Source organism: Saimiri boliviensis, chromosome 2 (genome assembly GCF_048565385.1).
Source record: "Saimiri boliviensis isolate mSaiBol1 chromosome 2, mSaiBol1.pri, whole genome shotgun sequence".
NCBI classification, from domain to species: domain Eukaryota; kingdom Metazoa; phylum Chordata; class Mammalia; order Primates; family Cebidae; genus Saimiri; species Saimiri boliviensis.
Window position 1 is genome coordinate 187,395,240 of NC_133450.1, and position 26,942 is coordinate 187,422,181.

The following is a 26,942-nucleotide window of genomic DNA, read 5'->3' on the forward strand; positions in this document are numbered from 1 at the left end:
CAGGTGTGAGATGCCATGCCCAGCCTCCAACACATTTTTTTTTTTTTTTAAAGTCCAGGCCAGTTGTTTTGAAAATGCCCCTTAGTTTGGTTTTGTCTGATTGTTTCTTCATGTTTAGAATCAGGCTAAACATTTTTGGCAGAATTACTACATAAGATAATATTTCCTTCACCTGCATTCAGGAAGCATATACTTTGTCTTATTATTGGTGATGTTTAGTTTGATCTCATGGTTAAGAAATTTGGTGTATGCGTTATTTTTTCAGTGTAAAGTTACCTCTTCTCTTTTGTAATTAATACCTGGAGTGATACCTGAGACTGTATCAATACCCTGTTTCCCCAATAGTCTTTTATTCAATGATCTTAGTATTCATTGATTCTTGCCTGAATCAATTATTTTATTGATTGGAGGTTAGTTTTCAAAAAACAATTCTAATTTAGCTCATCCTTTTAGTTTCTAAAACTCACCAGTCCAGCTAGGTGCAGTGGCTGATGCCTGTAATCCCAGCACTTTGGGAGGCCAAGGCAGGAGGATCACTTGAGTCTAGGAGCTTGAGACCAGCCTGAGAAATATAGTGAAACCTCATCTCTACAAAAAATAAACAAAATTAGCTGGACGTGGTGGCACATGCCTATAGTCCTAGCTACTTGGAAGGCTGGTTGGGAGGGATCACTTGAGCCTGGGAAGTCGAAGCCATAGTAATCTAACTGAAAGAAAGGTCAGCTATCTTCAGTATTCATTGTTTTAAGTTGGACACGTAGCTTCTGCTGCTATAGTCAGTATAGGGAAAGATTTTCTTTTTACTGTAATCCTCAATGCATATAGCCTTTACATTTCACAAACAACAAATTATAATGCCTTAGGCCGGGCATGGTGGCTCATGCCTGTAATCCCAGTACTTTGAGAGGCTGAGGTGGGTGGATCACCTGAGATCAGGAGTTTGAGACCAGCCTGGCCAATATAGTGAAACTCCGTCTCTACTAAAAATACAAAAATTAGCTGGGCCTGGTGGCGGGCACCTGTAGTCCCAGCTACTCAGTAGGCTGAGGCAGAAGAATCACTTGAACCCAGGAGGTGGATGTTGCAGTGAGCTGAGATCACACCATTGTACTCCAGCCTGGGCAACAAGACTGAAACTTTGTCTCAAAAAAAAAAAAATTATAATGCCTTAAATAATTTGCTCTTTTTTGTAGTATAACAAAGTCTGACTTCTGCTGATAGTAAAATATTGTTTTATATGTATTTTTTCTTTTAAAAGAAATATGTTTGACTATATTCTTGGCTATACAGCCTCAAATATAACTTTCAGAAAGTTAACAGCTTGGCTTCCTTTTAGACTAAAAATTTATTGATTTCTTTAAATTCTTTGATATATTTTCATGGTATACTTTAATATTGCAAATACATTCTATATATTGGTGCATGTTTAATTTTTTTGTGTGTGTCTTAGAAAATAAAAGAATTCTAAAAAGCTCACCAGAAAAATGGTTATAAGTTGAAGCATTTAAAAATTGATATTTTGGCTATTCTTTTTCTGATATGGAAAAAACTATTTGATGACATTGATATAATATTTAAGAACTTGTGGATTTCCTTTTTATACCTTTTTAATCTGAATGCCTTTTGTTACATTGACAATTTTATTGTTCTAGTCTTGTCATTGAACATGTATTAAATCTGATGACTTCTTTCTTCCTTTCCCTGTCTCTTCCTTTTTCTTTGCTTTATTCTTCCTCCAATTTTGTCCCTTCACATCAGACAAGGCTCACAGGCTAAAAGTGAAAAAATTATGATTATTTCAGCTTTCTCTGATGTTGACTATGAAGAGCAAGAAGATATACATAAGGAGATAAAGGGGAAAATATCACAAGAGTTTCTAGAAAATAATAACATAAACTTGAAGAAAGCAGAGGTAAAAGAAATTAGAACCCTTTCAAAAGCTGATAAATACTATAGCCAACATAAACAACCAAAGTATAAGAACAGGAAGAAGACACCGCCTCAGAGCCAACAAACAGAATTCTCTACTGAGCTTAAGTTTGAAGAGCCTGTTTTCTCCAGGTATCCTCAGAAATATGATACACTAGATAGAAGAAGAAAAAAGAAACCCTTATACAGTCATTTTGAAGACAATGAAAGAAGGCAGTATGATGAGAGATCTGAAACTAAGACTAACTACAAAAGCACATATTCTAATACTGAAAATTGTAACTTTTGCCATGTTGAAAAGAAGAAACAAAATATGGGGTACCCAGTTTTGTACCCCTACAGAAATGGATTTGTGGTTAAGAGAGGCATGCAGCACATTAAGTTGGAAAGTCACGATCTGTCCAGTTGTTTAAGGCACTGTGAAAAATCATCTGGCTCAAACCAGCATGTCACTAATTTTACTTCATTAGATATTCTTGAAGATTCTACCAGCAGTACTTCTGATGAATTTCTGGGTTCCCCTATTTCTGATAAACAGGAAGATTTACAGTCACCAACATGGCATCCATCCAATGTCTACCATATTGGAGATTTTCCTGAAGAATATTATGTAGCAAATTCAGCATTGCCGTTACAAAGGATGAACTGTGATGCAAAAACACTTGGAGATATGTCTGGGTGCTCCATGGAAGAGATAACCCCTTCCTCTATTGAGGAGCCCAAGGAGGACCATATTGATACAATTGATGAACTTCAGTGTTTGGTAGAAACTGTGTCAGAATATTTAGCAGAGAAGGAAGAGGAGATTAATAGATTTGGTTCACTTTCAAAAACTAAAAAATCACAGAAACAAAATAGTACGGTTGATGCAGAACAGAGAACACCTGGGGATCAAATACCACCTTTAACTATTGTCAAGAATGACAAGGACACGGCCATCTCTTTCCCTGAGTTGACTGGAGTAAAATGTGCTGTTGGTTCTTTGTTTTGTTCACTCACAGAAAAAGTGGGTTCAGGCACAAAGCATCTAACAAACTCTGTGGAAAAGCTGGTTTCCTTAGTTCCAGAGAAAACAGAAACTCTTAATGAAATAGAGATTATTAATTCGGGATCTAAACACAGAGCCATGGTAGTATTGGAGAACGATCTTTCCATGCAATCTCCATTATCCTCTCAAACAGATGATAATATGACTATAGACAGACATGGAAAAACCTCTGAAAATGAGCACATGGGTAACAAAACTGGGAGTTTAAGCTTTCAGAATGCAGCAGAAACTACTGCAAAGGACTCGGCTCCACAGAGTCAGAGTTCAATGATAAAGTCAGTTTTCAGCAGGTTAAATCCATTGAAGATCTTTTCAGAAAAGGAGGAAACAAAAAAAGATGATGACCACAATAATCCACCAAGAAAGGAAAGCTTTGTTGAGTGTGGTTTGGAGTTAAATAAAAGGGAAGGCACTCTTGACAATCACAGTGGTAGCATCATTGCTTTAAATAGGAGTGATGAGGAAACTACAGGCTCATTCCAGATGTCCACAAGTGAGAATTTATTGTCCTCCCTAGTAACCAGTGAACCTACAAACTTAGCTAGTTCTGCAAGTAAAAATGAAGATATTGAGAGTCTAATGGAAGGAAAACCCTGTATAGATTTATCTCTGTTACCAGATCAACAAAAAGTATGTGCCGATAGTCCAGGACATCCTCGTAAAGCTAGCAGTAGAACTTCAAATAAACAGATATCTTCAAAGCCATTAGAGGAGGACAAAGTTACTGGTAATGATGATTTCCTTGAGCCACTCAGAAAATCATTTAGCCAGTTTTTGCTCACTTCCCCTGAGACCTGTTCAAAGGAAACTTTGTCAGAATCTCTGAAAACTGACACAGATGGGTTGGAAAGGGGACTTAAGAAAGATGGACATTCCTTTCCCTTTAGTGGAAAACTAAATCTTCCATTTTTTAGAGGTCTTGGTCATACTGAAAAGCAACAGGAGTTAAAAGAGAAAGGAAGTGTTTTTCCCTTGTTTAAATTTTCCTTCACTGACAGCAAGGTTACTGTTAATGACCAGAGTTTACATGGCTCAGCAGTAACCATTGATGAGGAGAGCAAAAGAAATTGCCGTGAAGATACGAAACATAGTTCAGTACAATCTAGTTCTGTTCTAAATATTTATAGTGATCTAGGGAAATTTGACAGTACAGAGGATTTTCAAAAGAATGACCAAATAAATTGTCCTGAAAATGCCAAACTTAGTTCAATAAAATCTGGTTCAGTTCCAAATATTCGTAATGATGTAGAGAAGTTTGACAGTACAAAGGTATTTAATGAGAATGAACAAGTAAATTGTCCTGAAGATGCCAAACTTAGTTCAGTAAAATCTAGTTCAGTTCCAAATATTCATAATAATGTAGGGAAATTTGACGATGCAGAGGAATTTAATCAAAATGACCAAATAAATAGTCCTGAAGATGCCAAACTTAATATAATACAGTCTGATTCAGGTACAAATATTAATAATGTTTTGGGGAAATTTGCAAGTATAGAGGAATTAAACCCAAGTGACCACACAGCAGGAGAGAATGTTGAAAGAGATGACTTAGCCATTTCTAGAGTTGTGCCCAAAGAACATATAACTTCAGATCCTTTAGGAGATGGTAAGACTTTTATACAAGCAACATCTTCAGTAGCATCAGAGTCTTCATTAGAGTGTATTTCTACCACTTCCAAATCTACTTTGGTTAATGAAATTAATGAAGATAAGGTTATAGATAAGACTTGCAAGAAAAAACCCCAAGGAAGCTTCCTTTCCGGCCTGTTTAGTAAGTTTTCTTCTGCTGAAAATTTGTCTCATCAACAAGAATTAAATTTGAAAAATGATGACTCCAATCATAAGAATAATACCCCAGGTTTAATCTCTGGAATATTTAACCTGCTATCAAATAGCAGTGTGACTGATCATAAACCAGAGGAAGCAAAGTTTGTGTCTTTAGGCAACACAAAGAGTTTGGATAGAGATAAGCATTTATCCTTGGATGAGGTTCCTGCTACTTCACGTGTGACTTTTGAGAACCCAAAGAACCATGTAGAAAAACATGAAATTTCTAGCTCTATAAAAGCCTCCTTATTACCTAAAGAAAACATACCATTATCTGATGCTGGGATTGATAACCACCACTGCCCTCCTACATGGAAAAACCAGCAAAGTGAAAAGCCTTGCCCCTCCTCTGAGAACATTGTACTTCACTGTGCTCCAAGTGCTCAGCTGGGTTTTTTGGAGAAATCTATGGCTAAGAGGCCAAGGCCAAACCATATTCTTGAGACAAAACTACGTGAAAATTCAAACAAGTTAGACTCACCTGTACTAAATACTAACATTTTCAGTAAATCAAACAACTATCAGGCATTTGAAGAGATGAACAATCCCGTCTGTTTTGAATGGGACTCTGACATAAAAGATTTGTCTAAAAATTCTAGAAAAATTCAGCCAGTTTATTATATGTTAAATCAAAATAGATTTCCATCAGCCAATGCTTTCTTGTGGCTTAACTCAGAAAACTCAGTGATTAATTTTTGCCAAAAAGATCAAAATGCAAATATCTTAGAGTGGAGAACAAATCCAAACAGTGTCATTTGGTGTGACTTACCATATGAATCATTCAATCAGTTAGCATTTAATGAAGATTACTTATTAAGAGGTGATGTGTGGGCAGCTAACTCATTATATGGAAACTCTGGTCCTTTTCCAATTAATGAGGCTAAGAATTCTCTGGAAGAATTACCCATTGACTTAAGTTATTCATCAGATCATGAAAAGACTGCATGCCCCATAGTTGACCAAGAATCATTAAGGATTGATGAAAACTTTGATTTTTCAAGTTTTGGTTGTGAGTACCAGGAATGGTTGTCATGTCTTGAACATGGAGTGTGGTGGCCATCAGAGGATGGGGATTCTGGATATTATATGTTTCATGATGGTCAATATATCTATTCTATTCTCACTGATTCTACTGGGCAGTATGCATATTTATTTATACCTGATTATTCTTATCAGGAGTATTTGGATTGTGATTTACAGACAAATGATCTATCAAGTATTATGTTGGATGACAGCATTATTTCTGACTGTAACTTTAAAGTACTTGATAAAGAAGATGAAATATTGTGGTATGTTGAGGAGGAACCAATTGATGACCCTCTTGATTTATCTTTAGCTTTGCCAAGAAGTGAGGAACCATTGTATCTAAATTTAGAAACCTTTTCACAAGTACTTGAAGAGTCAAGTTATGAGCAAAGCGATCAGCCACTAGATTTTTCAGGCTATAATCGTCAAAAGTTTAAAGGAGATTTTAGATCTTTCAAAGAAAGGCCATATGGTTCTGAAGACCTTGAATGTACATTGGATCTCAGAAATGAGCCCCAAACCATTAGTGATCATGTCTTAAACAGGGATCAAATTATAGAGAGAGATAAGAACCAGCCTCTAGCTAAAGATTCATCAGTTCACCTTTCCAGTTTCCATTGGCTTCAGTCTTCTATTGAAGAAGTTGCCACTTTGGTTCATCCTGAAAATATGACTAAAGGCTTACAACAAGCAGAAGAGACATCATTAATGAACAAAGTGACTTCAGTATTTTCTGTTTTGGGTGCGTCAGTTGGGAGTACTTTGAATATTGATCAGAGTGAATCCTTAGAGTCTTTGGCCATGCAGAAAGTGGACACTCAGCCCTTTGAGACCTCTGGGCAGTCAAATTTACCAGAGCTCACAAATGATGGTTTTCAGTCATTAATCTTGAGTAAGCAATTAGATAGTAACTCCCCAAATGAGGAAAAAAGTCTTCTCAAGGATTCAGAAAGACAGATACTATCCCATGTTCAGCATCCAGAATTAACTAAAAATACAAGGCAAGAATTCCCTTTAAATATAAACATTCATGTGAAAAAGCAAAGTTTGTTAAAATCTGGTTTCCAGGTAAGCCAAACAACTCCTCAGGCTAAATCAGGTGTAAAAAATGACAAAATTATAGCAACAGACTCCGTTTCAGTTTCTCCTGTACATCAGCATAGTAGGGATGAGCATGAGAATCGTGAGCTTCCCCAGGACCAGTTGTCCAATGAGTCTGAGAAAACATTTTTTAAAAGTGCATTGAAACTCTTCAGTCGAGAAGAATCTTCAGGAAGTATGACAGCAAATGAAAAACAGTCATCTGGGTTTTTGAATCTTTTTAAAACTCAGGTGAACAAAGAAGGATCACCAAACTTAGAAAAGACTGGTGATATAAATGTCAAGGTATCACCTCAGGAAAAGAAAGAATCTTCTGGTGTTTCAAATTTTTTGGGTACCCTTGGGGATTTCTTTAAAGCCAGTGTTTCTCCTATACAGACAACTGAAAATATGTCTGTTTCTACAATGGCTAATAAAGATGAGGTCAGGTCAAGTCCTACTCCTATAGAGCTAGCTAGCCAGGGTGCTGAGAACTTTCCTGCTGAACCAATTTCCTCTAAAGGGAAGGCTAGAGTTAGAAGACTGAACAAACAGACTACTATTGATGACAGTAGGTTAAAGGAACCATCAACTGGAGGGATCCAGAGTAATGATTTGATTGAAAAAGAGGTACCATTCAGAGACCACCTAATCCAGCAGTTACCTAATTCATCTTTTTCAACAAGTAGTCTCAAAGAGTGTTCCAGAGATTCTTCAGTAGAAGCTAGTGGTATGACTACAGTGACAGAAGTTTCAAAAAGTAATGAAATATCATTTGATACCCTGAGTAAAAGAAATTCAAATGAACAAGATAATTTTTCTGACAAAGACTGGAGCTTTTCAATGGCTACAACATCTTCATCCCAACCAGAGTTACCAACCAAAAAGAGTTTATTTTCTTTTCTGACTGGATCTGAAAAATCTGAGAATAGAGCCTCTGCTACTCTACCAAGAGCCAAATCTCAAGCAGAAGGGTTATTCACACTTCCTTCCTTTTTTTCCACTGCTAGCTCAAGCATTAAGAAAGATGCCTGTCGAAGTAGCTCTACTTTTAGTTTCTTCAGCTTGTCCTTTTTAGATCAAAACAAGGAGACCTCTGGGGAAAAACAAAGCATTTCAACTGCTGTTCCAGTGACCTCCCAGCCCTGTAAAAAGACAAATGTTTTTGTAGACAGCAGTAGCACAATGACCACAGAAAGTTCCAGTGGTCATAGAGATAGCATAGCCCAAGAAGTAGTTCATGAACAGCAAATGGCACCCTATATGTCCATTAACAACACCACTGAGGTTACCTCCCTTGCAGATCAGCTCAATGTAGAGGACTGTCAGGAAAAACTGAATTCCAGTAATGGACCAGGGACATCAGCAGATTTCCAGATGAATCAGTTGCAAAAAGACATTATTTCTCCTTTACCAGAATTTCAGACCCAGGCTGAAACATTCCTCATTGGCCCAGGGACCCTTGGGATAGCTCCCCATGAGGAAGAGGCTCTCAACCAGAAAGACTTCCCCAGTAACTCACTGTCCAACTCTTTCTCACATACTAAACAGTTAATTGAAAAGTTCAATGATTTAGACACTTGTACTAACCACCACCAAGATAAGAAATTTACTACTGACCCACTGAATTTGCCATTAGAAAAGGCCCCTGATGAGGTCTTACCACAGATCCTGGAGCCAGCCTCTTCTCCAGAGCCAGGGTGTGCAGGGAACCTCCAGGAACAAGATGCAGATAAAGAGGAAGACAAATCCACATTAGGCTCTTCAGTAGACATGCTTTCAGGGTTTGTGACCAAAGTGAAATCTTTCTCTGGGAGCTTAATTGAACCTCCCAAAACATTCTCTGGACTTTTCTCTTCTCCTAAATCTACAAAGAAAACCCCCTTTTTCTCTCTTTCTTCTGATGTATCATCTCAGCCCCTCAAAGGTGAATTTTTTGGAATTTTCAGAAGTCCCAAGCCAGAGCCATACAAACAAGAATCATCTCTCCCAGCTACTTCATGGCTTCAAAATGATTGTTCCAGAGATACTGTAGGATCAATACCTCCAGAAAGGAGAGAAGCTGCCTGTACAGTACCCAATTCAGAATCTACTCTCAGTGACTGTAGAATGACTGTGGTTAGTGCAAAGCCAGAATCAGATATCTTGACAGATGATCCTGAACTAACAACCAAAATGGAAGGCAATAATACACCTGAAAATATTCTGGAACCTCAACGTTCTGAAACAATTAACACATCTTTCTCAGGTGATGATACTGGGCAAGGAGTATTGTCTCTGAGTGATGAAGGAGACATGGGGATATTGCAAGCTACAGACACAGAGGCATCATTAGAAGCAGACAACATTGCGCTGCCAACACAGTTGCATCCAGATCCTACCTGCATTGCCGAAGAGCTTCCTCCTCCAATTCAGCCATCTCTGCCTCTTGAGCCAGAGCCAGCGATTCAGACTGCCTCCACAAACCAATACTTACTGGAGCTGCATCCAGCCAGTTCACTAGAAACTGATACTGCACTACGCAGTGATGCAAGTGTGAGCCAGACCACTACACTGGAAACCGAAGGGCACTTTTCTCATCCTCCACTGGAGGACCCTGTGCTTCCTGCCAAAGAAAGTTGTGACATAATTCATGCTCAGAAAGATCCATCTGCAGGCCCCCAAGAAACAGAACAGTCAAGACCACGTTTTGAGATCCCAAATGTCACCAGTTGGCCAAAGCTTCGTTTCCCATCCTCTACTACTAACCAGGGGAAACCACTGAGCTCTTTCTTTTCCTCACCTCTCCCCTCTGGCAATAGAGCAGCAGAGACTGGTTTAATGTCCAGTTTTAAGAAGTTGTCAACTCTATTTGAGGGAATTGGTGAGGGGAAAGAGGGTGCACTAGCAAGTGATTCAAAACTAGGGTTTGGAAAGAAGGTGGATCTTTTATTTCCATGGCCAAAAGAGAACAAAGGGGGCCCTGAACAAATCCCTACAGAATCCTCCCCTACAGTTTTAGTTACTAGCAGTGATCAGGACCTTCACTCCAGTGAGGCTAACAAAGCTTTGGAGTCTTCTCAAAAATCTGCGGCCAGTGCTCAGCCAGCTAAAGTCTACACTCAGCCCTTAGAGACCTCTGAACAGCTGGTGGCCAGCCCAGATGTCAGTGCTCAGGGGCTTTCAGGGCCTGGAGAAGGCGGAAACCAGCAGGAAATTTCAGCATCTGGAGAAAACTGTGATACCAAAGGCCACCTCTCTAGCCCCACCTGTCCTTCAGGGGAACATGAGAATGAGCCCTCTACTGTCTCTGAGATACTTCATCAGCCAGAAAAACAAGAAGATGAAGCAGTGTCTGCTAGTACTGACTGTGTTTTGAATGTTCAGCAGCCAGTCACTCCAAATGACATCAAGGAGCCAATGACCAACAAAAGGCCTGTTCTTAACTCAAGCATCATAAATGGCTTTAAGGAATTGACCATTTATGATGCAAGTGACTTAGATTAATTAAGTAGATTAATCATAGTTTGTTTTTTATCCTTCCTGTGTCTTTTCTAGTACCTGAGCTTCATGTTAATTAGGGGTTAAGTAACAAGAACTTAATGTGTGGGTATTTTCATCCTCCTCTCTATGCCAAATGTAATTCATTTATTGGAACAAGGAGCTTCCTGCTTAAAGCAAAGGCTGAGATTTACTCAGTTTGGTTTGCTTTGCCTTGTATAATGTGAAATGGAGAAGGGAGTACAGGAAGAGGCACCAAGTAGTTGGTGGTATATATTAACTACAACTACATGGTAGGCTAGGATGCTGGCTTGGGCCTTAGGCACTTATATCTTGTAGGAGATGGGGATAGACCTATTTTGTTTTGTTTTTTCAAGTCTTCTAAGATGCTTTTTCCAGTGGCAATGAGTGTATTAAGTAAAATACAAACTGCAAAGGATGTCTTGGGATAGTCTGTATTCCCATATCCTATTCCATACAAATTTGCATAGCTTCTTCCAGGGTATCAGTCTCTGCCTTTTACTACCCTCAAGACTGATGTCTGATAAATCATCAGCATTGAGTACAATCTCACAGAAACTCAGAGCTATCCTTTGCTGTAGTTCTTCAGTCTGAAGCAGTGTGTAAGATCCATCAGCAGAGGGTACTATTATGTCCCCTAAGAAGCAGTACCGTACAGCACAGATTAAGAACACTACCTTGACCTCTGGCCCAAACTTGTTCAAAGGGGTTGGTCAGGGTCAGTGTGTGTGAGTATACTTATGTATAGGTATATGTGTATGTATGTTGAACTACTCAGAACAGTGACCTGGTACCTATTCTGATAGAGGATCAGAAATCAGCCTGAGAATACCACGTAATTAGGAGGAACTTTAGGGAAAATCCCACTGGAAAATAACAGTGATTTCTCTTCTTTGACCCAACACAAGCCTTTTAATTAAAGGTTTGACTCTGTGGTAAGAAATTTCTTCAAAAGAACTGAAGCCCTTAGATGATAGGGTCATAAGGCTCAAGGAAGTAACTTCTTGATACTCCTCTTCTTTCCACCACTCTGCCCTTCTTCTCACTGTCACTGTCACTTTCTCTGCTATAACTGCTTTCTCTCACAACTTTCTAGACATGGGAATACAGGTGATTGAAAAAAGATTGGCCTATCAGTCTTCAGATACAGAGATGCAAGAATACAGCTCTGACCCAGATCCTGGAGTTGGATTTTGTCCACTCTATCCAAAACTGAGCCTTGCTCTGAAAGAAGATCAGTTATAGATATTCATTTTTGGGACACGTCCTATGCTGCCAGGGATATCATTGTAGCATTTATATCGATGAGACCTTTTTTTGTGTGTGGAATCTCTTGGTTGTAGCCTCCATCTTCCAGTGGGTTTTATTAATTCATCTTGCAGATAAGGAAACTGAGATGATAATTGAAGGAACATGTCCGTTCTCCTTTGCTCATCCTAAGGTACAGGCATATAAATTTACAACTGTAGAGGAAGAGATGGTGACCTCAATGTAGTAAGTAATAGAAAAAGAGAGCAGAGTTCATTCATTCCATTTTACTATTTGGAAATTTAAAAAATTTAATCATAGCCACTGGATAAGCTTCTTTAGAAGACTGAGTAAAGAATTTTAGGAACAAGTAACAGGCCGTTTTAATGATTTTTAATCCTACTCATAAATAGCCCATTAAGATAAAATATCCTTCGAAGTCAAGTGCAGGGCTGAGGTTAAATGTTCTTGGAGAACCCAGCATGTTGCGTTGTTTTTCCTGTTGTGGTTTTGCTGAATAGAGACTAATTCTTCTTGATTATGAAGTTTGGTTGTCTCTTCCCAGGAACCTCCTATTTGATTCTTGCTACTGATATAATCATTATTTCCTGGATGTCTCCATGCTTTTGTCCTGGTCCTTGGTTTGCATTTATTTGCTTATTTGTCTTTCTCTCATTCTCACAGCCCTACCAGCAGCAGTAGGTATGGCTCTTCCTGTAATGTGAGTCAAGGAAGCTCTCAGCTAAGTGAACTAGACCAGTATCATGAACAAGATGATGACCATCGAGAGAGGGACTTGATTCATTCCTGCCACAGCTCTCACAGCCTATCCAGAGATTTTGGAGAACAAGAGAATGCCTTGGAGGTGACAGGTCAAGCAGAGAAGAAGTCAGCATGTGAACCCAAGGAGATAAAAAAAGATGCTACAACCCACCCTCCCCCAGATCTGGTGCTGCACAAAGACCACTTCCTAGGCCCCCAGGAGAGGTAGGCAATAGCTGCCTTGAGGAACTCACATGGCTTCCTCAGTATCTGCCCTGTGGTATTGCTGAAAATAAGTGATTGTCATTTGTTTCCCTGCAGCTGGGTATGGTGGCAGTTAACACCCCCAGGCTCAACTCTGTATTGCTTCCTTTGATTTATGGTATACTTCCCAAGATATTTTGGAGCTCTCTAAAGAATACTTGGGGTTTTGTTTGTTTCTTTGTTTTTGAGATAGGGTCTCACTCTCTGAAGACATTTTGGAGATATTTTGGAGATCTCTGAAGCATACTTGAGTTTTTGTTTGTTTTTGAGATAGGGTCTCACTCTGTTGCCCAGACTGGCATGATCTTGTATCACTGCAGCCTCGACACTCTGGTCTCAAGCAATTTTCCCACCTCAGCCTTCTGAGTAGCTGGGACTACTAGGTGTATACCACCACACCTGGCTAATTGTATTTTTTGTAGAGACAAAGTTTCATCATGTTGCCCAGGGTTGTCTTGAACTCCTGAGCTCAAGTAATCCACCCGTCTCAGACTCATAAAGTGCTGGGATAACAGGTGTGTACCACTGCACCCAGCCAGGACTTGGGTTATTTGTAGTTAGTGAGCTGCAGTGTACTAAGACTTCTTGAGTCTGCAGTTCATAGCTTTCTAGTTGACTTTGTATATGCAGCCTCTGAGTCAGGAACTGACCTAAGTCAGGTTACTTCATCCACTGGGGCTGCTACGGGTACTTTGGCTGACTTCCAAACCTATTAAGAACACTACCTTGACCTCTGGCCCAAACTTGTTCAAAGGGTTTAGTCAGGGTCAGTGTGTGTGCATGTACTTATGTACAGGTATATGTATATGTGTGTTGAACTACTCAGAACAGTGACCTGCTACCTATTCTGGGGGCATGGGCTAGAGCAGGCGTCCCCAAACTTTTTACACAGGGGACCAGTTCGCTGTCCCTCAGACCGTTGGAGGGCCGCCACATATTGTGCTCCTCTCACTGACCACCAATGAAAGAGGTGCCCCTTCCTGAAGTGCGGCGGAGGGCTGGATAAATGGCCTCAGGGGGCCGCATGTGATCCGTGGGCCATAGTCTGGGGACGCCTGGGCTAGAGGATCAGAAGTCAGCCTGAAAATACTAGGTAATTAGGAGGAACTTTAGGGAAAATTCTATTGGAACATAACTGATTTTTGTTGTAAGTTTTTGGTGAACATTTTTGGTTTTGTTTTTCCCTAGCTGAGAAACCCAGGACAAAGTTAAGAAAGAATTGATCTAAAAGCCAGATTTAACCCATCCCTCGGCCTCCTCAGGGCCTAGCGATGTGCCTGCCAGTTGGTATCCATAAGAAGAAAAATGTAAAATGTATCCTCTTTAACGTCTCATAATGAAACTGAGTACAGAGTCTGAATGTTATTATTGAGCTAAATTGGTTAGAGTAGCTGATAGGTCGGAGCAGAGCAAGAAGAGTTCTATATCTTGGCATTTGTGACATTTTGGGCCAGATGATTCTTTGTTGTGCATATTATAGGATGTTTAAGAGCATCACTGGCCTCTACATGCTAGATGCCAGTAGCAATTCTTGCAACCCTCAGTTGTGACAACTAAAACTGTCTCCTGACAGAGTTCTTCTTGGGAGGACAGTTGCCCACTGGAATAGAGTGATAAGGGATGGGTGTGACTTAGAGTCTCAAATTTCAAGATGTAATAATAAAGCCTCGCACTGAAAGACCAGGGCACTGAATGTGGATTACATGGTAAAAATTAGGGAATGGCTGGTGCTTCTACTTTACCACTGGATTAATAGATGAGTCATATACCTTTCTGAAGATATTAACTTATTTTCTCTCTTCTTCCCTTTTTTAGTTTTTAGTCATCTCTTGTAGCTCATCTAATAGATGGGACATCCAGGAGGTGAGCTCTGGACCAGGCCTCTTATTGAGTTGATGACCCACTGAAAAACTAGCTCTGGCCCTCAATAGACCTTAGGCTTGGCAGTTACTATTATCAGGGGCAGAGTTCTTGGTGGAAAAGCAAAAGTGCCTAGCACAAATCCTTGTCCTTCTCTACTGGTTGTGTCCTCTCAGGTTCTAGCTGTGAGAGTGAAATCCAGTACTACCTTGGCCAGAAGTGCCCACATATGTTTTAGAACAGTTGACACATTTAGGTGGCGTCAGAACCGACCATATATTTTACATGCGTAGATGGTGGACACTTGTCTGCTGAATTGGCTATAGGCCTCAAAGAGAGGAAGGAGAAACATTGTTGCCAAGAATTAACCACTATTCTAGTTAATAATGTGGGTAATGAGTTGTTCTAATGCAGGGTAGTGTTTCTGTCTCAAAGGTATTTTGTTATGTGTTATTGTTCATTTTACTGATGGTGTTCCAGAAGCAGCTCAAGGAACAAGATCACAGCAGTAAAAGGGCTGTGGTTGGTTTTGTTTTTTTTTTGTTTTTGTTTTTGTTTTTTTTCTTGGCACTTTTCATGTAAAGAGGAGCGGTTACGCTTTCTAAAATATTAGTGGAGCAGGAAGGGTTTGCAGGGACTAAAGTCTGCCCTAAAGATGCTATGCAAAACTCCCAAAGGAACTGATGGTTCCAAGAAGTGCAGTGTGAGGGGGTTGAAAGCCTTATTACACCCATTTCGTCATGGTTTCTATACTAGACATTGATTCAGGGCTCTTGCTATTGCCTCTAGAGTCCTGATCCCAGACTGTTCCAGTGAGCCACCACATTGGGTAAATGAAAAAAAAAAAAAAAAAGGAGTAGAAAAAGAGGGAACAGATGAAAAACTAAAAGGAATTGTCATTTTAGAGATGAATTATTTTCACATTGGGTATTCAGTACTATGTTGCTCATTGGGTAAATGAAAAAAGGAGAAGGAAAAGACGGGGCTCATGCCTGTAATCCCAGCACTTTGGGAGGCCAAGGCGGGCAGATTGCTTGAGCTCAAGAGTTTGAGACAAGCCTGGGCAACATGGCAAAACCCCATCTCTACAAAAAGTACAAAAATTAGCTGGGCATGGTTGCATACACCTGTAGTTCCAGCTACTTAAAAGGCTGAGGTGGGAGGATTGCCTGAGCCCAGGAGGTCAAGGCTACAGTGAACATTGATCACGCCACTGCACTTTAGCCTGGACAACAGAGTAAGACCCTGTCTCAAAAATAAAAAAAATAAAAGCAAGAACAAATGAGAAGCTAAAAGGAGTTACCATTTTAGAGAGGAACTGTTTTCACATTGGGTATTCAGTACTACGCTGTTTTAGTAGCCTGAATCACTAGATAAGTGTAGGCATGAGTACAAACTGTTTTGTTTTAGACATTTGGCAGTCTTGCCTTGAGCAGTGTCACCTTGTGGCCTTGGCTATTTTTAAGAAATGTTCTTTTTCTCTGTTACAAGTTTTCCTGAGGAGAATGCATCTTCGCCATTTACCCAAGCCAGAGCACATTGGATCCGAGCAGTTACCAAGGTTCGACTCCAGCTGCAGGAGGTAGGAAATCTGTTCTAGTACTGGTTGGGACAATTTTGCCTTTGAAATTGGGAGACATATGGTGCTGGAGAAGCAATCAATGATTAGTCATCTTCTTACAGTATGCTTCTGGGAATGCATGACAATTAAGCCAGAGCTTTAAGAGATGGGAAGTGGCCAGTGGCTTTCTTCTGTGCTGATTAATGGAAATCAAATAGACCTAGTGGGCTGAGAGCCTGACCGTAAAGTTAGGTGCTTATTTCCAGGTACTGTTTATTGTCTCTTTGAAGCCATTTGAGTTTAGAGCAAGAGACGATTTCAAGCCTTTTAGGTCAGTTGTTGTCTCCCTTACCTAGCCAGTTCATACTGGCTGATCTGTAGGGGACAAAACAGGGTACAGAAATATCTATGGAATTTGCCAGTTTAAAGCCCAAAGCATCAACACACTAAGATCTGAAACAACATAAAAAACATAAAAACAAAGATAAATATTTTTCATTTTCTGTGTTACAAGTTTGAAATATCTTTATCTGTGTATTAGTAGGTAGGCAGTCTTTAGGCAGAAGGTACTTTTTTTTTCCATATAAATTTAGGAGGTGCAAGTGCAGTTTTGATACATAGATATATTTCAGAGTTTGATATATGGATATATTGTGAAGTCCAGAAGTCTGGACTTAAGGTGTAGCCATCATCCCAATAGTGTACGTTTCACTCATTAAGTAATTTCTCTTTCCTTACCTGCTTCCACCCTTCTAAGTCTCTAGTGTCTATTATTTTATACTCTAAATCCATCTGTACACATTATTTAGCTCCCACGTATAATGAGAATATGCAGTAGTCCATGGTGTGTGTGTGTGTGTGTGTGTGTGTGTGTATATATATATAACATTTTTAAAAGCCACACATCTGTTGATAGACACTGAGTTTGATTCCGTATCTTTTTTTTTTTGAGTTGGGGTCTTCCTCTTTGGGGTGCAGTAGCATGATCACTGCAGCTTTGAACTCTTAGGCTCTAGTGATCCTCCTCCCTGTGCCTCCTGTGTAGCTGGAACTATAGGCATGCACCACCTACCTGGCTATTTTGTATTTTTAAGAGACAGGGTCTTGCTATATTGCCCAGGCTGGTCTTGAACTCCTGGCCTCAAGTGATCCTCCCACTTGGCTTTCCAAAGTGTAGAAAGTACAGGCGTGAGCCACTATACTCAGCCCATAATATTTTTGCTATTGTGAATAGTGCTGCGATAAACATATGGGTCCAGGTATCTTTTTGATATAATGATTTATTGAAGTTATGTGTTTAATGACAATTGGCTGTCAGTAGTATACTATCTGGCAGATATTAAAAATGCAATCATGCTACATGTGTTAACATACACTTTAAAAATTAATTTATTTTGAAGCAATTTTAAACTTCAGGAAAAGTTGCAAAAACAGTTAAAGAACTACCATGTCTCTTCACCCAGATGCTCCAAATATTCACATTTCACATTTACTTCATTGCCTTCCCTCCATTATGATCAGTCTTTTTCTGAATCATTTGAAAGAAAATTGGAGACATAGTATTCTGTCATTCCTAAATGTTCCTTTGTATTTCCCTAGAAGCAAGGCCACTGTCCTGTATAACCACAATATAACCATCCAAATCTGGAAAACAACAATAACAAACTATTATCAAGACCCTATGCATATTTTGCCAAACACCCCAACAATTTCCCCTTTTCCTTTCTAATCCAGAATCTAATACAGGATGACATGTTGCATTTAGTCACGATATCTTTAGTCTCCTTCAGTGTTTCCCATACTCAGCAGTTTTAAATGGTATAGGCCTTTTATTTTGTAGCATGTTCTTCAATTTAGGTCCATTCAACATTTCCTCATGTCCGGACTCAGGCCATCCTTTCATGGCAGGAATTACACACAAAAAATGATGCTGTGCTCTTTCCAGAGCATTGCATCAGAAAGTACATGATGTCAACCTGTCCTGCCATTTATAATGTTAGCCTCAATTACTTGGTTAAGTTTGTATTGGCCAGGTTTCTCCACTGTCAAGGCACCATTTTTCCCTTTGTAATTTTTAAGTGCCTTGTGGTGCAGTACTCTGAGGTTGTGCTGGTATCTTGTTCATTATCCTGGCTACTTTTTTTTTTTTTTTTTTTTTTTTTTTTTTTTGTATTTTTAGTAGAGATAGAGTTTCACCATGTTGGCCAGGCTGGTCTCAAACTCCTGACTTCAGGTGATCCACCTGGCTCAGCCTCCCAAAATGCTGGGATTACAGGCATGAGCCACCCCTGGCCTAAACAGGCATTTAAAATGAACATTTATCATAATACTTACTGATTTTTTATTTCTAATTTTTTTAAAGTAAGGGTCTTGTAATTCTTACTATAATTCTTATTATACTTACTGTCTCCATGTAAAAGGAAAGTTCTGAATGAGAAAAATAAGAATATATTGGAGAAGACACAGTTTAAGTTATGGCCTTTTCTTTTTCAGAAATATAATAATTCAGAGTCTCTCAAAACAACTATCTGAAAACAGTTGCCAAAGCTTGTTGCAATCATACAGACAGAGGCATGGTTTACCTAAGAGTACCTAAGAACTTAATTGAATAAGAAAACAATAGTAAAGATGTTCTTAACACAGGTAAAGTAACTCGCAACTGATTAAAAGTGTCCAAGAGGAGAAGCAGCAGCCAGAATTTAAAGAGGGTTCTGATAACAGTTTAAGATTGAGGCAGAAATGTACCATTTACACTTAAGATGAGATTTGGTGATATACCAGTTGAAGTTATGGGAGAGAAAGAAGTTAAGCACAGCACCAAGAATTTCTTTTGCCCCCCACCTTGAGTAATTGGAAGTTCTACCTAATCACTCCATCACCCTCCACTCAAGATAATTTTTTTTGTTAATTTCTTATTTATCATTCTAGAATATCTGTCTGCAAGCACAAGCAAATATGAAATTCTAATACTTTTTTACCCCTTTTTATACAAAAGATGATACAAACTGAGAACATCCAAATAGATTTTCTATTTGGAGATCCTTCCATATCAGCTCTAAGAAAGTTTTTCATTCTTTTTTATAGCTGTGTAATATTCCATTGAACAAAGTATTCATTCTGCACATATTTAGTCCTTCATTGATTTCATTTGGTTGTTTCCAGTCATTTGCTGTTAAACATGTTACAAATGAGTAACCTTGTACATAAGTCATTTTGCATGTGTGCAAGTATACCAAGGGGATATGCATTTATAATTTGGATAAATATTGCCAGATTTACCCCCGTTTGTCCTTGGCTTAAAATAACAAAGGCTTGTTTCTTGCTGGTACTCCATGTCAGGGAGTTTTGCTTTAAAGTTGTCTTCTCTCTGCAATCCAGGCTGACGGTGGAACCGACACCTGGAACACTGCCAGTCACAATGGTAAGGGGAAGGAAAAGATAACAAGTGAAAGAAAATATAGCAAATTGTACTTTGGCTCTTAAAACTTCTTTCCAGAAGTTATTAATACATATGTCACTTTTGCTCACATTTTTCTAGCTAAAGGAAATCATGAAACCAAACTTAACTTTTAAAAAATAATTTCAACTTCGATTACTATTTTAGATACAGAGGGCTGGGTGCAATGGCTCATGCCTGTAATCCCAGCAGGAGTTTGAGACCAGCCTGGCCAACATGGGAAAACCCCTGTCTCCACCAAAAATACAAAAATTAGCCGGGTGTGGTGATACATGCCGGGTGTGGTAATCCCAGCTACTTGGGAGGCTGTAGCAGGAGAATTGCCCGAACCCAGGAAATGGAGGTTGCAATGAGCTGAGATCATGCCACTGTTCTCCAGCCTGGGTGACTGAGTGAGAACCTGTCTCAAAAATAAAATAAAATAAAAATAAAAATAAATTAGATACAGGGGGGTACCTGTGCAGATTTGTTACATAGGTATTTTGCATGATGCTGAGATTTGGGGTACAGAGCCTGTCACCCACATAGTGAGCATAGTACTCAGGTAGTTTTTCAACCACTGCCTTCTTCCCTCTTCTCCCTCTAGTAGTCCACAGTGTCTGTTGTTCCTATCTTTATGAGTACCCAATGTTTAGATGTCACTCATTTTTTTTTAAGCTTTCTTTTAATTTTTTTTTTTTCAAGATAGGGTCTCATTCTTTTACCCAGGCTGGAATGCCCTGGCACGATCACAACTTACTGCAGCCTTGAATTCCTGGGCTCAAGTAACCCTTCATCTCAGCTTCCCAAGTATCTGCGACCACAGGCATGTGCTACTATGCCCAGCAAATTAAAAAATAATTTTTTGTGTGTGGAGATAGGATCTCACTATGTTGCCCAGACTGGTCTTGAACTCTTGGCCTCAAGCAGTCCTCTTTCCTCAGACTCCCAAAGTGCTAGGATTACAGGCATGATTATAGGCCCCGCTCCTAGTTCACATTTATAAGTGAGAATATGCAATATTTGGTTTTCTGTTGCTGCATTAATTTGCTTAAAATTATGGCCTCCAACTGCATCCATTTGTTTAAAAGGACATGATTTCACTCAGTTTTATTGCTGTATAATATTCCACATTGCATATGTACCACATTTTCTTTATGTAGTCCACTGTTGATTGGCATCTATGTTGATTCGATGTCTCTGCTATTGCCAATAATGCTGCAATGAATATACAAGTGCATGTCTCTTTCTTGGTAGAGTGATTTGTTTTCATTTCAGTATATACCCAGTAAAGGGATTGCTGAATGTTAGCTCTGTTTAGTTAAAGTGGAGCAGTATGACATAGTTCTAAAGAGATAGAGAAGGATATTTGTCAATGGCTTTAATGCCCCACCCCCAAAAGTATATGCTTCCCATAGGGAGTGTACCAATCTATACCCCTACTAGTAATATCTTTTTTTTTTTTTTTTTTGAGACGGAGTTTCGCTCTTGTTACCCAGGCTGGAGTGCAATGGCGCCATCTCGGCTCACCGCAACCTCCGCCTCCCGGGTTCAGGCAATTCTCCTGCCTCAGCCTCCTGAGTAGCTGGGATTACAGGCACGTGCCACCATGCCCAGCTAATTTTTTGTATCTTTAGTAGAGACGGGGTTTCACCAGGTTGACCAGGATGGTCTCGATCTCTTGACCTCGTGATCCACCCGCCTCGGCCTCCCAAAGTGCTGGGATTACAGGCTTGAGCCACCGCGCCCGGCCCTACTAGTAATATCTTAAGGTGATTTTCTCTCTTCTAACCCACCAGTAATGTCTCAAAATTTTGGATTTTCACTTATCTGCTAGGTTCTTTTTGCTACCCTGTTTAGGTGAGATGCTTCTAACATATAGAATTATTTATATTTCAAAAATTCTCAGAGATTTTATATTTGCTATTTCCCATGCTTAGAATACTCTTTTTCTTAATTAACTTAGCTAACATTTCATTCACATCTTTTAAAATCCAGTAAGATGTCAGTTTTGGGGTAAAGTTTCTAGACTCTTTGCATATTTTTTCTAGATTGGCATGTATGATGATTTAAAGGAGTTACTTGTTTACTGCTATTTCTTACTTTTCTATGTACTTTTTGTAAGATCATTTAATGTGAGGCTAAGCCTTTTAAGGCTGATATTCTAGAGCCTAGTCTGGAATCTGGCAAAGTATGTTTAGCTAACCTTTCGTGGATGCCCTGCATCATTTCCACAGAAGTCTCCATGTGCTTCTTTATCTTCTGATTAATACTATTTTAAATTATTCCCAAGACCCAGCACTTACAGTCAGTAATAGCAGAATATTAACTATTAACATTAGCTGTGTTTTCTTATATAAGCTTTATATATATTAACATAAATTTACTGAATTTAGATCATAATATATGTGGATTTAAACATTTTTTCTCACTTTGTTTTGTGAGCTGTATTCTGGGTTATTAAATATTTTTGAAAACATGATTTAATGATTTTAAGATTAATATTCTGTCATATAGATATTTCATAATATTCCTCTTGTTTCTTTTCTTTTCTCTTCATTTTTGAAACAGTGTCTTGCCAAGGCTGGAGTGCAGTGGTACAATCACAGCTCACTGCAGCCTTGACCCTCCAGGCTCAAGTGATCCTCCCGCCTCAGCCTCCCACATAGCTGAGACTACAGGCGTGTGCCACCACACCCACTAATTTATTTATTGTAGAGATGGGGGTCTCCCTCAGCCTGGTCTTGAACTCCTGGGCTCAAGCAATTCTCCTGCCTCAGCCTCCCAAAATGCTGGAATTACAGGCATGAGCCATCGTACCTGACCCCTCTTGTTACTATTATGAATAATGCTGTGATGAGTATCAGTATGCATACATCTGTTTTTATTTCTCATTATTTTCTTAACTTAAAATAGATTACTGAGGTAAAGGGTATAATTTTTAAAATTTAAATTGTATTTTTAATTTTAATTTTATTTTTAAAATAGAGATCAGGTCTCGCTATGTTGCCCAGGCTGGTCTTAAACTCTTGGCCTCAGGTGATCATCCTATCTGGGCCTCCTGCAATGCCAGGATTACTGGTATGAGCCATCACACTTTGCCCCAGGGGTATATGTATATTTTAAGGCGTCTGACAAACTTCCTAACTTATTTTCAGAAAAGTTTTTCCAGTTTGTACTTTCACTATTTGAATGTGCTCTACTAACATTGAGTATTGTCATTTTAGAAAATTTTTGCCGGTTTGACAGAAGAATGGTATACCATTGTTTAATTTGCATTTCTTTAATTATTTGTGATTTTAATATTTCTATAAGTTTATAGGTCACTTATACTTCTTCAGCTAATATTACATCAAAGAGACTTGGAGAATACCATAGAAACCTAGCTATGCTTTCTGTATTCCTATAAGATTGTCAGCCACTTGAGGGAAGAGGTTATATAGAGTCATCTCTGTGTCTTCTGGGCTGGCTGAGTACACAGCCATATGTACTTAATAGGTGTTTGATGACATTGCTAATGCTTATGAGGCAGTAATGTTGGTAGTGTGGGTGGGAGTGGATATGAATCTGTACCTTATTTGGCTTAGCTGCAGAAGAATCTGGGGGAGGAGGTGAGACTTTAGCTCTAGAAACGGAGACTGCGGTGGCAGCGGGTGGGTGGGTGTTCCAGGTGGAAGGGACAGTGCAGGAGAAGGCATGGAGATAGGCCAGGAAGAAGGCTTGACAGGAGCTCTTGGGTTGTTGAAGAAAGCTTAGGAAGGAGAGCCATGGTAAGCAGGGATAGAACTGAGCAAATAGATGAGGAGGTCTGGGTTTAAATGGAGCAGTCTCAGGAGAGGTAAGATTACAGCTGCCAGACTGAGAGGTAGATCAGCATTTTCTTAGGGATGATCATTAAGACAGAAAACAAATTGAAACTCTTCTGCAAAGTTCCATTCTCACTTGTTACTCCCTCACAAGAAAAGTAACTTCCTTCTTGTTCTATAATTGAAGCCTCAAAAATGGGTCCCATGGGGGAAGGCTCAAGGAGAGGGCTTTTGAGAACTCCACATTTTAGACTTAACAGCACTAGGGAAATACTCTTTCTATTTTTTCTGATAATGTCTGCCTATCTTTTCAACTCTTTGCCCTCATGGAGACCACCAATTTCCGATCTCTCCTTTTTCTCACAATTTTTCGTCTCTCTCCCTAGCCATTACCATTCTTTTTTTTTTTTGAGACAGAGTTTCGCTCTTGTTACCCAGGCTGGAGTGCAATGGCCGGATTTCGGCTCACCGCAACCTCCGCCTCCTGGGTTCAGGCAATTCTCCTGTCTCAGCCTCCTGTAGCCATTACCATTCTAACACTTAAAAAGTAGAAGAATGTTTTCAATAAGTAATAAATGTAAAATATAAAATTGAAAAGGATATATATAGATATGTATTTATAAATATATGATGCACAGTTTCCCTACTTCAGATTCCCAGGGCCCCCCAGTCTTTTTCCCCCATCTCATTGTTATTTGTGTCTCATGAATCAGTCCAGAGTTAATCCATGCATTTATGAGCATGTGTGTGCCCCAAAACTTGTATGTGTATATTACACATATTGTCCTACACCTTGCTTTTTTCATTTACTGCTCTATTTTGGAGATTTTTTCCTTATTAGTATAAATAGAGTTCATACTCTATTAACAGCTGCATAGTTTTTCTGTTAGTACAAATAGAGCTACTGCTTTGTAAATGGCTATGTACTATTTATTTCTGTGGATGTGTTGTAATGTATATACTCTGTCCCCTATTGATGGATCTTTAGGTTGCTTTAATGTAGTTGCAAGCAAATCCTGTACATAACTCTGAATACTTCAAATCTTATTTTAGCTACAGCTTTTTACACCCTTCTTCAAACTTTATGGTAAGCCCTACCAAGAATAGGCCTTACTTCTGCTTCATAAACCAGACAGACCTTCCCTGGCCCTAGCTGCTCCTCTGAATGCTGTGAGACAACTCTTGTTCTCAACAGAACATTTTTGTCCTCTGGGAAACTGCCGTGCCCTTACCTGATATCTGAAACCAGAACCAATATATTCTTTACCTTCTGACCTTGACTGGACTTGGCTGTTCCCTGAAGCTCTCTTTGGTAGAGAGGTATGCCTCTCTTTGGTATACCTTTTATATGCCCCATGCATTACTGTGTCAGAAATGAGGTTTGGTTTTCTCTGGCTCCCTCTGCCACTTCCAAGCCATTACTAAATCCTTGCTTAACCTGTTTCTACAGCCAATTTCCTTGCTGCAGTTAGATTGCAACTTTCCCATAATTCCCCATTTATTCATTGAAAATTTTAGTACTTGCATCACAGTTTTTCTTTTTAATCTCAACTCTTGCCATAATAATAATAATATCATTATAGTAACCACATTTATTGAATACTAGTATGTCTAGGCACTATATCTTTACATGCATTACCTAATGAATTCATAACAAGAATTCTGTGAATTAGGCTTACGTTATTAGGCCCACTTTATAGATTAAGAAACTGAGTGTTTAGAAAGATAGAAACTTGTTCAGGATCACCCAGCTAGTAAGATTTAGGACCAGGATTCAAATCTAGATCTATTTAACTTCAGAGCTTGTCTTTTTAACACTAATCTTAGAACTCTACTTTCCAAAGCATGTTTCATAGGACTCCAGTTTCTAGAATCATTAATAGGTATCATATGATACAGGGTTCTATGTCAAAGAAATTTGGGAAACACAGAATTCAACAGAGCTCAAAGCCAATAGATTGCTTTATATCTTAGGATTTCTCAGAAACTTGAATATACTTAGACTTACTGTGATTTTTTAAGAAGGGAATATAATATGCCCAGCCTTATTGCAGACTTATTTGACCACAAAACACTCTTTTGCAGTCACATATTATAGGACTAGTTTTCCAAGGAATATACTTGAGAAAAGTCTATATCAGAGACTCCATTGTCCTTTCATTAAAAATGTATTTGTGAAGGTCATCAGTGAGCTCCTAAGTGATAACCTAGTGTTTGCTTTTCAGTCTTTATCTTATTGGACCTCTCTGCAGTATTTTACACTTCTGAACAGTTCCTCCTGTTTTAACATCTAAGAAACCATCTCCAACTCTCCTCTTCGATCTGTCTTCAGTCTCTCTCTTCTGATTTCTTTGTTTGCTCATTTCTTAAATGCTGTTCTTTCCAGAGTTCTTTCCTCAATATTCTTTTTATATAAATCTGTATAGTTTTCTTTTGAAATATCATTTATTATGTCAGCTATCACCTATATGTGGGTTGCTCTCTTGTCTAGCCCAGACCCTAAACCCATATTTCTAAGTACTTCTTGGACACTTGCTTGTCCCATCAGCATCTCAAATTCAGTGTGTCCCAGTCAAAAGACATCACCTCTCTGAAACCTGTTTTATGTCCTGCATTTTGTTCCCAGGCTGCTTAAATCAACCCTGAACCCACTAGATGTGATTGGGCTCCTGAGAGATAAGAGAAAGCAAAGACATTCTTTCTAAGATGTAGAGGAATGAGGAGCTGGAGTTTCACTTATCCTCAGAGGGAGAGAAGGATGAGGTAGCTATCTTGCTGTGCACATAAAAAGTACTCCATAAATATCTGTTGGCAGGATGAATGAACAGGATATAGAGTAAGGAAGCTTGTCTTTTTGCATTCTGGGCAGTTGAGTTGTGAAGAGGAATGAGGTGAGTTTTCTTGCCTACAAATCTCTAGCAAAGGAGAAGGCTTGCCACACTTGCCTATTGTCACTTCTGGTTGAGAAAAAGAATTTTTTTTTTATTTCCAAATTTTATCTTTTACCAGCTACCCATGGCTCTTCCCTCTCCTCACACAGCTTTCCTCCACTTCCTTTTACTATTCTAAGTGACATAGAAACAAAGACACACTGCCGTTGTACTCTTGTAGCCTTGTCATTCAGTCCTACTTTCATACCATTTCCCCTCAGTGGCTTGACAACAGATTCTTCTTCTTTATTTTTAGTAACAAATATTTTTAAATTGAGATATAATTAACGTAAGACTCACCATTTTTATAAAATTAAGTGGTTTTTATTATAGTCTGTAGATCACACAACTGTCACCACTACCTAATTCCAGAACATTTTCATTACCTCCAAAGGAAATCCCATACCCATTACGCAGTCACTCCCTATCCCCTTTTCTGCCAGCCTGTAGCAACCACGAATTTACTTTCCATCTCTGTAGATTTGTCTGGATACTTCATATAAATGGTTTCCTATCATGTGTAGCCTACTGTGTCTGGATTCTTTTATTTAGCATAATGTTCTTAAGGTTTATTCATGTAATAGCATGGATTGGTACTTCTGGCTATTATGAATAAATGCAGCTGTGAACATTCACGTACAAGTTTTTGTGTGAACATAAGTTT

At 39.0% G+C, this 26,942-nt stretch overlaps 1 protein-coding gene across 5 annotated transcripts in view; it reads left to right on the plus strand.

Annotated features, from left to right (window-relative positions):
- Window positions 1-26,942, plus strand: part of UNC13B (unc-13 homolog B) — a 237,284-nt gene that overhangs the window by 129,629 nt on the left and 80,713 nt on the right. For 4 of the 5 annotated variants that reach the window (XM_074395017.1, XM_074395018.1, XM_039474777.2 and 1 more), the window contains 2 exons: window positions 12,344-12,646; window positions 16,037-16,127. In XM_074395017.1, the coding sequence (XP_074251118.1) occupies window positions 12,344-12,646; window positions 16,037-16,127 (394 nt within the window). Of the gene's footprint in view, window positions 1-1,758; window positions 10,324-12,343; window positions 12,647-16,036; window positions 16,128-26,942 lie in introns of all 5 variants that reach the window. The other variant, XM_074395019.1, reaches the window with a different exon arrangement.